General features: G+C 33.8%; 1 protein-coding gene across 2 annotated transcripts in view; it reads left to right on the plus strand.

The window, feature by feature from the left end:
- AEBP2 (AE binding protein 2) overlaps window positions 1-13,400 on the plus strand; it is a 51,541-nt gene extending 38,141 nt beyond the window's left edge. The window contains exons 5-9 of one of the 2 annotated variants that reach the window (XM_054824833.1): window positions 598-722; window positions 5,525-5,592; window positions 9,571-9,684; window positions 9,947-10,013; window positions 11,318-13,400. In XM_054824833.1, coding sequence (XP_054680808.1) covers window positions 598-722; window positions 5,525-5,592; window positions 9,571-9,684; window positions 9,947-10,001 — 362 coding nt within the window. In that variant the 3' untranslated portion in view covers window positions 10,002-10,013; window positions 11,318-13,400. The remainder of the gene's footprint in view (window positions 1-597; window positions 723-5,524; window positions 5,593-9,570; window positions 9,685-9,946; window positions 10,014-11,317) is intronic. The other variant, XM_054824840.1, reaches the window with a different exon arrangement.
- Window positions 13,401-14,298: the final 898 nt, after the last annotated feature.

A 14,298-nucleotide genomic window follows, 5' to 3' on the forward strand; every position in this document is an offset into this window, starting at 1 on the left:
TTCTGCTTTTAAGATGTTAATTGTATGTACTATCATGTTTTGAAGTACTTTATTTTTTAAAAAGTCACAGCAGTAATTTTGGAATTATTGACTGTCTTGTAAAGATGGCTTGGCCTCACTTGTTTAGGTTCCCATAAATATCACAACCTAAATGGGCTGGTTTTGCATTAAATTAGACCTTGCATTTATTAATGAGTTCTGGGTTTAGTTTCTTTGCACTGGGACTTCTTTTATTTTTTTAAGAGATGATAGCAATGGATGTTCCCAGAGGTACTCAGCAAAATTAATGAATTCTTAATTTTGAAGATTAGGAAAGAATAGAATTCACTTGAAACTTAAAAAAATGAGTGAGTGTAATTCACTGTTTCATTTACAAGGACTATGTGTTGACCATGCTTAAATGAATTGTACACCTCTTGGAGTTGTATCTTCCTCAGTTAAATTAATATTTACAACTCTTTGACAAGGTAGTGCTACTGCCATAATGATAAATTATTTACCAATGACACTTCAGACTTATTTACATGCTTGAATGTGTTTGAATGCTTTCACTGTGTTGAACACTAAGGATCTCTCTTCTTTTTTTTTCTTTTCTAGCAAGACCTCATGACTTCTTTGATGCGCAAACACTGGATGCTATAAGACATCGAGCCATCTGTTTTAACCTCTCAGCACATATAGAAAGTTTAGGAAAAGGCCACAGTGTTGTATTTCATAGTACTGTAAGTATATATATATTTTATGCGTTCTATTTACCTATGTGTCTAAAAATTCTAGTACTTCAGAAAGATTTGTTTTCCTCTTTCTGCTGTAGGCATTTAAGCAGAAATAAGTAATAGCGGGTATTTTACATTGTTGATTTGTCCATTTCTGTTTAGTAAATTAACTTTTTAAAAGTAGCGTTGGTAGTTGTTCTAGCTCACCGGTTGAATAGCTTGCAACTTTTCCTGTCTGATACACTTGGGGAAATATCTAACAGCAAGCATGTGTTGCAGAAAAATTTGGTTACATCTTCTAAATAAGAATGCAATTCAGGTGGCATTTGGATAGTTGTGAGTGACAGTGCCCGTTTATCACAAGGAATATTTTGAGGGTAATTGTATAATTGAATATTTAAAGATGCTGATCTGAAATTTGTGTTTATTCCTTTTTTCAGTTTAAAAAATATAACCCTGAATAAATGTATTGTTGTTCCCCTTTTTTTCTTTTTCTTTTAATAAACTTATGACCAAATTATCAATGAATTGCTAGAAGGAGGCAAGTACCAGTTGGAGAACTGGCCTTTAGGCCTGTTTCCATATCCTATTTTGTTAATTTCACTTGTATTTGGATAGGATAGACATTGGTATTAATTTAGAAAAGTTCAAAACAGGGAAACAAGTACTGAATTGGGGTATAGGGATCAGAAGTCCAAAAAGCTATATAACCTCAGGTTTTCTTCACCAGATTGGGAGATACGGGCACATAAAAGGTAGAGACTCAGCAGAAGAAAAGAGTTGAGATGGGACAAAATGAGGGGTGGTGCTTTGTAAATTGGCAGAGTAGTGCAAAATGATCTGCAGTCCAAGAACGGAATGCTCACTGCTGTGTTTTCAGCTATGGCTTAACCTTAACACATGATTCAAAGTATTGAACTGTCAGTCTCTTTCAATAAATAAAAGGTGATTTTATATGCATGAAACTTATTTTGTCCTGTTCTACAAGACTGATGATTGTTATAAATATCTGTGACCTGTATTAGGAATTTTTCCCAAATTACTCCTGAACTTTATGTACATTGATCACCAGCTGCAAGTGAAGATTTGCAGGTGGCTTAGCTGTGTTACTGTGTTTAAATCTCATTCTAGTTTACCTGGCCAACATAGATTTTACAATGCCGTGAGAAAAGCAAATTCTCTTCCAATTCACAGCTTGCTTTAATCTGGAGGGTTACCCAGACAGACTACTCGATTGTGGAAGCTCATCTCTGGCTATTGGAATAATTCATAATGAGATGGAATTAGAGGGAAGAATGTGCTCTAAAACTGCTTTGAATTAACTTGGAGGAAGTGATGAAAATCCTTTTAGCTTATCTGTGCATGTGTCAGTCAAGATGGTAGGGGGTTGATTAGATCTGAAATTGCTTAGACCTCAATTGTAGGAGAGGTTGTACCAGTGGGAGAACTGTTCTAAGATTCCTGCCCTACACTGCACTTCATTAGCCTATTTTAGTGTGCTTCTACAGTTGTGTGGGCTTGTGCTGGACATCAGCTATATTGATGAGACTCAGTCCAGAATCTGCTTTAAAAAGAAAAGGTAGTACAAAAGCAGTCTTTTGGATGTACACTGTTATACTGAGCTAATGGTCACCTCAGATGCAAACACATTTTGCTTAAGAGGATTAGGACATTGAGTTTGAATGGTGACTGGCTAAATAGCGTAATGCGGTTTGTGTGGTCCACGTTCAGGTGAAGAAAAAATGTGTAATTACCAGGGACGTTAATCTGAAAGGTGAAAAATATGAAGATAAAATTGTCTTGCTGTCTGAAAGCTGACATAAATGATGTAGGTTTGTTTTTTTTATGCAGCATAAGAATGTCAGCAGCATGCAGTATTTTACAGGATGGATATCCTAGTGAAAAATTACTAATGTGAAGAATTTCTAAGCAGTCACTGCAGATACCTTTCACCTGCTATGAAAAGGCACTCCTTTTATTTTTATATATATATATTTTTAAACACATCGTTTTCTTTATAGATATGGAAAGCTGTAGAATAGTGTCATCAATACAGCCTTTTTGAAGAAATATTTTTTTGCCACCCAGAGTTCACCTTTGACTTCATTATGATTTTTTCTGCCTTTTTTTTTTATTGGAGTCAAATTCTTGGTACATTGACTCTCTGAATTGTCAGATGGAAAAAGTCAAGCATTTCCATTTAACCTAAAGAGCAGATATTACACTGATTTAAAAAATGCAGTTTATAGGTTAGCCTGTCCTCTGTGCCTCTCTCGGCTTTTTAAAATGGTTAGAATTAATTCTCTAAAATATTTGAATACTAAACTGTACTTCACTGGTTTTAGCTTCTTTAGATATTTCAGTTCAGTGATCACATGTATTGATACTAGTTACGCGTGTTGTGAAATCTTAAAGCTTTGAAACACAATCAGTGAATAAAGTAAGACGGATACCAATTTATAAGGTGAAATATTTTTCTTTTTCCAGAAGAGGTCAGCAGAACTCCATTTCTGATTTGAGACAACTTTGCATGTTTCCTTCACAGAGATTAATTTAATTTAAATTTCCCTTTTGTTTCTGGGATAGTGCCTGAAATTTAGAGAATATAGTAAGAGTTTTTTCGAATAAAGCTGTATTAAGCATACATCTACTGGGTGAATTGTATTTTTAAATGAAAAACTTCAATGCACTTTAATTCTCTACAAAACACTTCTAAGTCTTCAGAGCATCATTATTGCAGACCTGCTAGATTTCTTCCATTTCAGTTGTAAATTTTGCAGATTTGACAGTAAAGCTCTGATTACTAGTGTCAAAATAGCAAATCATTTTTTCAGTTGCTTTTTTGCAAATTTTTTGCAATTTTGCATTTGTCTGTATCATAGCTGTGTTTCTGACTCTAGCCTGCCTGGCATATGGTAATATTTTCGTTGCACTAGTTGTGATAAAAGTAGATACTTTTTATACCTTTTATAAAAACTTCTTTAAAATTGACAATGTCAAAATATATGTGGGGAAAAAGCAATGGCAGCTATAGATGCCAGATTTTTGCTGTCTCCTAACAGAAAGCTAACATACTACTTTTAATGTTAAAGAACAATAGGCTTGTTCCATATACGGAGAGAGAATCTTTTATCCCAGTCAAAACCAAGTGAATTGCTCAGACTTTGAGTATTGTTTTATTTAGTAGGGACAAGATAAGCCAATGACACGGGGGGAAAAGTCTGCAAAATTCACATTGGATCCAAGTGTATATCTCTGTGCAAAAGCATCCTATCCCTAACTTCCATAGCTTTAATGAGTTATGATTAGCTCTTTTGTTATTGTTTTCTTTTTTATTTTTCTACTGCTAAAAGTTACTTTCTCCTCCTATTAAACTTCTCTGTGTGTGTGTGTGTGAAAGCTGGTTCAAGTCCTTAGTTTAGCACTGATTGCTTGGAGATGTTACTAGGGCTCTAGAATAAGGGGATGGTACTTGCAGTGGTATAATTCAGGCAGTACGTAAAATGCCCTAAATTTTGTACCTGGATGTCTTTTACATATCAGTGTTTCATTTTTTGAGTTTTTATAAATCTCTCTTTTCAATGTGGTGATGGTAAGACAGCAGAGTTCTAAATTTTGTACTGCATATTCCTGAAAACAAGAAATTGTTAATGTCAGAGTTTGTACTTTTTTTTTCCTGTTGGAGAATGCAGGAAATTATATTGGGTGGTTCTCAGAGAGATCTATGAGGTGGTATTACACTGTAAATCCCTGTAGAAGCAGTGTCATTGATCAGGCGACAGAGGGACAACAACCCCAGCTTTAACTAGTAGTTAGGTGTAATATGCATCTGTGACTTGTGTGTTTTGCATGGTTGCCTCATTCATATTCTTCAAGTTTTAGACAGGATGAAGAGCTGTTTGTGGAGAATAACTTCTTCCTTCTAACTCTGGGTGTAGCTAGTTTTAATGTGTCCAAATGCTAACATTTTAAAATGCCACCTGTAAACTTTTCAGTATGCAATATCCATGATGCTTACATTACATGAGAGAACATATATGTCTCCTTAAAACCTGAAGGTTAATTTGAGAATGAACTGGACTGTATAAGAAAATGTATGGGTTTGAATGGGAAAGCTGATGAGAACTGAGTTTTATCTGCCCTGTAAAACGAGCTTTGACTTATCTTTATTTGGTTCTAGGCTCAGGTGCTGCAGTCTACAGCAAAGAAACTGAGTGTTAAGGGTCTCCATTATGTATGCATTAAATAATCTTTGTAAGCCCATGAGTTCTTCAGAGTAGCCTTTGCCGTGGCCTCATTCAGTGCTTAGTTTAGGTATTGAAAAAGAATGAGTAAAAGTTACCTAGGAAGTTATACATATGATATGTCCAGATGTCTCACAAATGCTTTGAGATTTTATTCTTATGCTATGCTATAATTAAACTACAAGCTGCATCAGTTTCTTGCATCTTCTATAGACTTCTTACGGAACAACATAAGCATATTTGTAGAGGAATGTATGTTCTTCAAATTTTTTTAAGTAGCTGCTTAAAACTTCAATTTTAAAAGAAAGAAGGCTACTTACAGGATGCTTTTTTTTTTTTTTCCAGGGACCACTCAGTAGGCAGATGTTAAAGGAAAATATTAAACCTCGCCAAGTGGCTTGAGTAGTGATATGTACATTCTACCTATATATAGAATTAATGCAACTTTCAAAGAGTAAAAGAGTTTGCCTTTTATGAATGTCCAGCTGAAAATGAAGAACAAAATTTTTTGAGCAAAAAATCTCCAGATTTGATTTTAATTATGATTTATGTAATTATTATCAGGTAATAGCTAAAAGAAAAGAAGATTCTGGAAAAATAAAACTCTTGCTTCATTGGACACCAGAGGACATGTGAGTATATTGCTAATGATATGATACAGGATTTAAATGGGGAAGGATTTACAGTGGGGTAAATGAACTGTCTGTCACTAAATTATGTTATGCCTTTGAATATTTAAATTAAAGTTCATGTTTTAAAAATGCTTTTTTAAAAAGTAATTTACTTTCAAGTCTTTAGACTATGATACCAGTTCAGGTAAATTTGAAGCTCCTTTTCTGATGCGTTTTGTCACTATGGGTATTAATAACAAAGTCCTCTAATTATTGAATGAGGAGTTCAGGTTGATTTTGCCAGCCATATACATAAAGAAATTTATCACCGAGGCAACTTTGTTTTACCCACTGATTCATCATGATCCTAAAATACTTTTAGGTACTGAAAAATGTACAACCATCAGTGTAACAGTAGAACTACAAGAATCTTTGCATAGGTGCTACAGTTTAACAGGATAAAAACCACAGTTGGCCCTTTAAGGTAGCCATCTCATATTGCTGCTGCTGTGGATTGTCCCGCTGAAGCTTGGAATACTCTTCCAGCACGTTTGGCTGCTTTTTTCTCTTGGTTTTTCAAAGTTCTGCCTTGTTCCAAATGAGTAGCTTTGTAATGCAGGATGAAGGTACTGTGCTCAGGCAGGCATGGGACATTTGAAGCAGTATGTGTACTTTAGAAATTATTTGTTTATTACTTTGAAATAGCTGATATCTCATCTCTTTCTTCTGTCACAGGAAAGAATTTATATGTAAATATTTTGATCTTTGTTATATAGAAAAGTAGAATAAATGTTTGGTTTACACTGTGCTGTAGGAGAGCAGTAGGAAGAGTAGTTTTAGGAGAGGCAGTAGCTCCATGCTCCATGTTTTCCACAAGTTTTAAGGTGATTAACTACTGTTACTTTTGAAAGTAAGAATAATTATAATAGAATTTATTTCTTGGATCCATACTCCTGCATACCTATTCCTGGATCTATAGTCCTGCATACAGATGAAGTTACTGGGATGTTTAGTTCACATTCAGATGGAAGTTACCGAGACATTTAGTTCAAACCAAGACGAATAGCTGTGTAATTAAGTAGGACATGCTGGTTTAGAGGACCTTTCTTAAAAGGAACTTCAGTTTTACTAGGAAGATACCTCTAAATTGGTAGAATTCATGAGGTAAGGATGTCTATGTTTCAGATGTAATAGTCATAATTAACTGTTAGAGCAAGGGGATCTTTTAGATTCAATGCTGCTTTTAAGTGATCAAGTGGGATGGTGATGCAAAGCCTTAGCATAGCAGAAATTTACCTTTGCTTTGGTTAAATGGTTTAAATTACTCAGTTTTGTAGTGTCACAAATTAGTCATGTGCAGTAGTGCATCTATTATAACTTTTATTTGCAGAGGACTAGGGTTGCTGATAAGTTATCTGCAGCAATGTTTGGCGTTTTGGTGCAATTTTAAAGTGTCTGTAGCTTTTGCTGCTTGTTATGGCACTTGTAGACTGCAAGCTTCAATTCAACTTGGGAGAGAATAACTAAAATATTCTAGTAAAAAGGGTAGGGGTTTTTTTACTTCCTTTTAGGACAGCTGATAATACTATATGTAACAGCATTCTAAAATTAATCATTAAAATATTACACATAAAGACAGTTAATTGCATTTTAAGATAAAAAGCATCAAAACACATATAACACTGGGAACATGAAAAGTAAATTTAAAACCATAAGAGTACTTTTTCTAATACAGGGTCAAATGAGTTTTTTGCTCATGCAGATGAATACAATATTAGAATCTCTGTGTTGGAGAAGTAGTTATTCAGTAATGTTAAGACATCCCCGATAGCATGTAGATTTGGTCGGTCAGGTCAAAGGAATGATGTGGTTTATATTGATATTTCTTGCATCTTGGTTGTGTTAGGTAGAGGGTATATTTTCCGCACTGAATGATGCAGTTTTGAATTATTGAGTATTTGGTAGATTCCATTTCATCTTGATTACAGTTAAAAATAAGGTATCATGGGTCATGACATCCATCTGTCTTAGTGAATGTACTCACACTTTAGAAAAGTTGAATGCAGTCATGATGATTACTTTCCGTTGTGCTGAGCTGTTCATCAGCCTTTCAGATGGAGCTAGTAATAATGATTTAAATTTTTCTACTCTGAGTCATCTTGAGAAACTGTTAAACTGCTTCAGGTTATTGCTACATTAAGTATTTTTTCAGAAAAAGTCAATACTAGTCTTTAACCCATTTCCTATACAAGAGGGAAACAACTTTTAATTTTTTTAATTTATTTTAAATTTATTGTTTGTTTTCTTTTTGTATTCTTTGTGCCGGTACGTCTTACCTCACTGGGTTGTTGTCTTTATTTTAAACAAAGATGTCTTTGCATGTGAAAAGTTTTCTTATTTGCTGTTTGTATTGTTTTGCATCTTCAGCATATAACTTCTACCAAAAATGTCTTCCAAATGTTGCTTGTCAAAAAACTGATTTTGGCTTTATTGAAAAATTATCATAAGACTTTTTTTAACCTTTTATGATCCATATTAAACCTAAGTAGATATATAGATTACCTCCTGGGTGGTGGTGGTTTTTCTCTCTCTGTTTTTTTTTCTTCCCCCTTCATCTGAAAAGGGAAAAGTGTAATTGGAGAAACTTCTTTTCCTACTGGGATAGAAGTTCTCTGTTTCATTTTATTTTTCGGATGGCTTACCCCCCAAAATTGAATTTGAGTTACACCTAACTTTTATTACTGAAAAACAGAGATTCAGTTTAATAATTTGCAAAGTCTGTAAAGCTGCATATAGCTTTGGTCAGAGAAAGAACCGTTTCATTTAGTCTTAAATGTTGTGTTTCTCAATTTGAAACTTGTTTCAGAATGTTAGAATTCTTAATTACAAAAGTAAACTCCTCCTGATTGTGAAGTTAATTTTTGCCTCCTAGGTCATGTGAAAAAGAGGGGAAAAACACCCCCTAACTTTGTGGGCTGAAAATAATCTCAAGGAGTTGTTGGTTTTGGGGGGTTGTTTTGTTTTGCTTTTTGGGGGGTGGTGTCCCCCCCCTTTTTTTTTCCTCACTAGTGGAAGCAAAGTGGATCACTTGTTTGCACAGCCTTGATCAATGCTAACTTTTGGAAGGAGGCAGGAAAGCAGCTTTTCAGTAAGACGCTGATGACCTCTGCAAGCCTGGTGCCTCTCTTAAGAATGTGTTACCTGAAAACCTCAGCAGGGCCTTAAAAGCGCAATGTGCTTTCAGTAAAAGAAGCAATAATGCAATAAGCCACTCTGAAGTAGGCATGTTTGGTTTCAAAGAATTAAAGTACAAAATGTAGATCAATTGCGTCTGTCATCTTCAGCCCTCTTCCCCAAGTTTCACTGCAAGTAGCACCGAAGCAACAATTCCCTTTAATGTGTAAAGACCAAGTTTTATTCCATCTCACCATGAGAACGGTTACATAGCCAAAATATTTCATGGTGATTGCCTGGATTTCCTCAGAAGATAATCAAATGCCAAATGATTAACTGTAGCAAAGTTGGAGCATTTTGACATTGAAAGCTTTGAACTTGGAGCAAGCAAATTAGTGTAACTCAAAGCTCAGTGCCTGCAGTATGTTCTGGTCTTTCTTACTTTTTTGACAGCATAGAAGAATTTTATGCCAGGTGAAATAAAGTTTTTTCAAAGATCTGAGTTTTTTTCCTGCTACTCATTTTCACATTAAATTGTTAAAATGGAGAATGTAGTGCCATTATCATTGTATGTTTGGTTTAGTATTCTTCTGGAATAATCTAAATTCTGTTTAGTATCTTTTTCACATTGAGAACTTGAAAAAGTTTGAAGTATAACGTGTAGATTGGTTGTCTTTTCCTCACTGCAGTGAAGATGCTCTTTAACAAGTGAAATGTGAAGATTACTTTAAAAAACTTCATATGTACTAGTTTACCACATAATTTTATGGTAAAAAAACCAGTTGATCTTTTTTGAATATTTTTATTTTATTTATTTATTCATAGTCTGCCTGATGTGTGGGTAAATGAAAGTGAGCGACATCAGTTAAAAACTAAAGTAGTTCATTTATCAAAACTACCAAAAGATACTGCCTTGCTTCTGGACCCAAACATATACAGGTAATGTCCTAATTTTGAAACTTTCTTTACTTAAATATAGTCTTAAGCCTCACTTAACTTTTTGACGTTGGAAAATCAGGATTGATAATGCATTATACACCAGACCAGGGAGCCTCGACCCTGTCAGCGTCCAGGAGTTAAGTTGTGAGGTCTTAAGTTGTTTCAGAATTACTTAACTTCTTGAACTGAACTCTAGTTACTGAGAAACGGGGAATGTGTGTATTTACCAAGTGTATTTTACTTTTTTGTGCTTGGTGTACAGAAATTCTAGTAAAGGAGGTACATACAGTGGAATCCTGAAAGATCACTTCTGTTAAGATCACATACTGGTTTGTATACCAATTTTTTTAAAGTCCAAATTTATCTTTACATATTTTATATTCAACTGTAATACATGCAGTATTACCTTGAAATCTGTACTTGTATACAAGTACTGTTATTTTTTAATACAAGATTCTTTAGAGGGGGACAGAAGGGGACAGTACATGTTACTTGTCTTTAAGCCTCATTCACATTTGTGTTTTTAGGACTTCAGATTGGCTTCTAATCCATCTTGTTTCTAATAATTTCCTGATTCCGCCCCCCCCCTCCCCCCCTTTATTAGTGTGCTCATATAATTGCCAGTACCCACAGTTCTCTGTGTGTACAGTTTTTTAAAGGTAATCTGAAATGCTTCATTCACTCTTAAGGTTTTGAACATCCAGAGACACATATTTATGGGCTTATATTAAAAATTCAATAAAGGGGGGAGGGGTGTAGATTTTTTTTCTACCATAACAGAAATTCAGTGTTCGTATGTTTCTTCGTAAACATCCGATGACCTAGTGTCTAAAGGAGTAACTGGAACACTAATCTGAGGTCTTGATACATGATAAGCCTTTCAGTTCACCTTTAAGATTCAGTGTATTTCACTAATCAAATTAATGAAAACTTGGTTTACAATATGAAAATAAATCATCATTCTATAGCTGCTATCTTTGTAAATGTAAGTATTTAAAATACTTACTTTAGTATATGAACTACTGATGTTAACAGTGAGTCATAAAAAGGTTATGAGGAGATTGGATTGTGTGTTTTAAAACTGCTTAACACAGTGACTGTTTTATGATCTAATTTAGGTATTAATCATCTTTATATTAATTGCCTTTGCAGAACTTGATAGTTTGATTTGAAAAGGAAAAAATAACCTTTTAAAATAAAAATGTTAAGATCATTGAGATTTAAGTCCTTTGAGAAAAATGAGCAACCCTTTTTACAACTTCCCAAATAATGTGAGGTTCCCTCACATAATGTCATCCTAGATTTTTAGCAGTATAGATCAGTGTGTGACTAAAAAGAGCTTTGGGACCAACTGTGGGAGCTCAAAGAAATAAAGTTGAAAACCAAAACTTTGCAAGGGTAGAAAGTGGTTAAGGGAATTCAGTGACAGCTATTAATATCGTGCTAAAATGATGACTCCAACAGAAAGTTTGAAATAATTATCTGGAATGTTCACTAATATGGGATCATCTAAAATGGCTTTCAATTTTCATCGAAGTAGATTTTGCATAGTCATGACTTCATAGTATACTCTAGCTGACTCAAATTTACATCTCAGAGTCTCTGTGTAAAACTATACTATCTTCTTTTGCAGAACAATGCCCCAGAAGAGGTTGAAGAGGTAAAAACCAAGCAAGTGGGGACACCTGCAGTCTTAGTCACTGACAATGGATTTAGAAATAAAGTTGCACATTAGTCAAATCCCATCCTTTTTTTTTTTTTTTAGATAAATATTTATGCTTAGTGTAAACATTCTGTGAATGAAGTTGATGCTTCCGTGGAATATATTAATATATTACTGTATATCCACATTTTCATGGAATGGTACAGTGGGAGACTGAGCAAACACTCTTCTGGCAACTTAGTGGAACAACTAAAAGGCTTTGCATGCTTGCTTCTTTAAGCTGCTTTTTTCTTTAGTGAATACAGTAGTTTATATTTGATGAAAAGAAAAAGTAACCATCACCATTTACTCACAATTCCCAGGAGAACTGTTAACAAGCTATTAGGCTTCTTGTCAATGGTAACTAAATATAACGCATGCCAGACAATAAAACAGCTACCAAGGGATTATCCTGTTGCCTTTGAGTATGGTGGATAGTAATCATTCGTCATTTGTAATCTTGTGTCCTTTTGCAGATCCCTAAAATATGTTGGATTATAATGTTTAAACAAATGTTGATGGAATGCTTGTCTTTTCCAATCAACTATGAATACATATAGTACGGTTTAAAGATGTTAAGAGTGTTGCAGTATGTCTGACCCCCTTTTCAGGAGTAGTATAGTATATTAATGAGATCTGCCTTTATGTGATCCATATCAATGGACGGTTTTTGAAAAACCTCTACTTAAGCAATTAGTGTTATCGATGGTTTATTTTACTTTTTTGACCCTTTAGGTTCCCAATTCACTTGTAAAGTATACTTTTTTTATTTGGCCTAATGTTTTCTAGATGTAAAGAAAATCGTATTTTTTAAAAAAAATAATCTAGAAATTCAATCCTTTATGCACCAAAGTTGGCTTTGAAAAGGAAAGTAAAATCATTTTCTTGCTTAATAAGCAAGAAGCCATGGATTTTTTTAACTGACAAATAGAGATGTGTCTAACCTGTTAGTCTTTGTATGGAGACAAAAATGTTGCATATAGATAATAGGACATTGCTTGTAAATATTTCAGCAGATTTGTAATATATTTTTATATTATGAAATGTACTGTAGATGTTTTTCTAGAGGCATGAAAGTTAAAGTGTATATATTATGGTAGAAATAATATTGAAGGATATTGTAATTCACTAGTGCTGCCAGAAGAATTGTTTAAAAAAAGCACCTTCCTTAACAATAAAAAACCCCTTCTTTTACATACCTAAGGGACTATATACTACTGTTAATATCTGTTATAAGAACAAAAATACATTGAACATCCTTCCCAGAAATCTTAGAGGGATGAATAGTACCCATAATTAATTCATGGCGCTCCTTTCTAATAGTGAACATGAAATTAGTTTTTTCCTTACTATTGGAAGGAACTAATATGTAAAATTTGTATGGATATATGCAGTCAAACTGCAAAGTTAGTCCTCCTTATTGGGGAGGAATTTACTACAGTGAAACTAATAACCAGCAGTTTTTACACTAAATTTTTATTAAATAGAATAAGACTTAAAGTAACCCTTTGGTTGCAGAAGTGAGCGTATCCTAATATAATACAAATGCATTCTGCATTGGTACTGACACGAGAGTCTTGCTTAGCTCCAGTGGGTTAAAAATGTTACTTATATACACACACAAAAAAAATCTTATCAAACGAAATGAAGTGCAGATTAAAAGCACCACTAATATAAGATATTCTGGAATGGTTGTTTAATAAGGGTATTATTCATAAAATCTGTAGTGATGTGACTTTATTTTTGAAAAAAATGCAGTGTTTTGTTTTTTTTTTTTGCTTGAGCACTTCACCTACTGCTTTTTCTGTACCTATAAAGTAATCCGTAATCTTCGTTTCTTTTTTTGAATTTGTTATAAAATTGCCAAATAGAAGTGTTTCAGATATAGTTTGTATTTGTATTTTTTTAATTTTATTGCTTCATGAGTTTCTTGTAAGTCATTTATAATTGACAGATGATTGTAGACCTTGCCTGAGTATTTTTTCTAATAAAACAAAGCAAACAAACCTCATTATCTTCAAAATTGTAAGATTTCAATGAAGTTTTCAAAGATAAATATGAAATGTCACTATCTCTTTATTTCCTTTGTAAGTAGTAACATGCATACCTTCACAAAATGGGGAATTCATGGATTGAAGTCATGTAATGTTCACATAAACTGTGACTTTCTTGGGTTTGAGAAAAGTATGATCTGATGTTCTCATGGTACAGTTTTTGCCTTGGAAGGAAAAATCAGTTTAAATTCAAAACATCTGTGAACAAATGGATACATTGGAATTAATTAAACTTGCCATAGTAGTCAAAAGGTAAGTGGACTTCTGGCTGGTTTTTACCTTGAAGTTATCAAAGTGAATCGCTAAAACTATTTATGCTTGAAAGTTGTTTGTATTCTACAAATTCGGTAGTTACTTGGTGGTGTTTTATGTCTCTCTGAAGCTCTGCTTCAGTTTTTGTGTGTGTCCCCAGATGAATTTCAGTTTTGTTAGAGTACCAGATAGATGGAACTGGCACAGCGTGCTAGGAGGCATTGATCACTTTGTTCTGAAAAAAATCTTACTGTTCTTATTATTGTTCTTGAAAAGTGTTAATTAAATAATTGCCTCCTCCCCTTTTGAGTAGTTCTATGTGCTTTCTTTTGGGATGTAACATATAGAGGTTTCCTCCTGTCTTTCTCAAGAACTTTTTTTTTTTTAAATAGGTTTTCCAAATACCAACAGAATGCGTTCCCTCCCAGCTGGAGTGTTTATTTTCTTTGTAGAGAAATGTTACCAAGATAAACCTGTAGTTATTTTACCCTTTGCTGCAGACTGCTTCCAGACTGCTTTAATGAGTAACTATATAAATATCCTCAATATATATACTTTTTTGCTTAGAGGTTCTGTTTTGTCTTTAACATATTACAAAAGGTGAGC

This window comes from Grus americana, chromosome 1, assembly GCF_028858705.1.
Source record: "Grus americana isolate bGruAme1 chromosome 1, bGruAme1.mat, whole genome shotgun sequence".
In the NCBI taxonomy this organism is placed as follows: Eukaryota; Metazoa; Chordata; class Aves; order Gruiformes; family Gruidae; genus Grus; species Grus americana.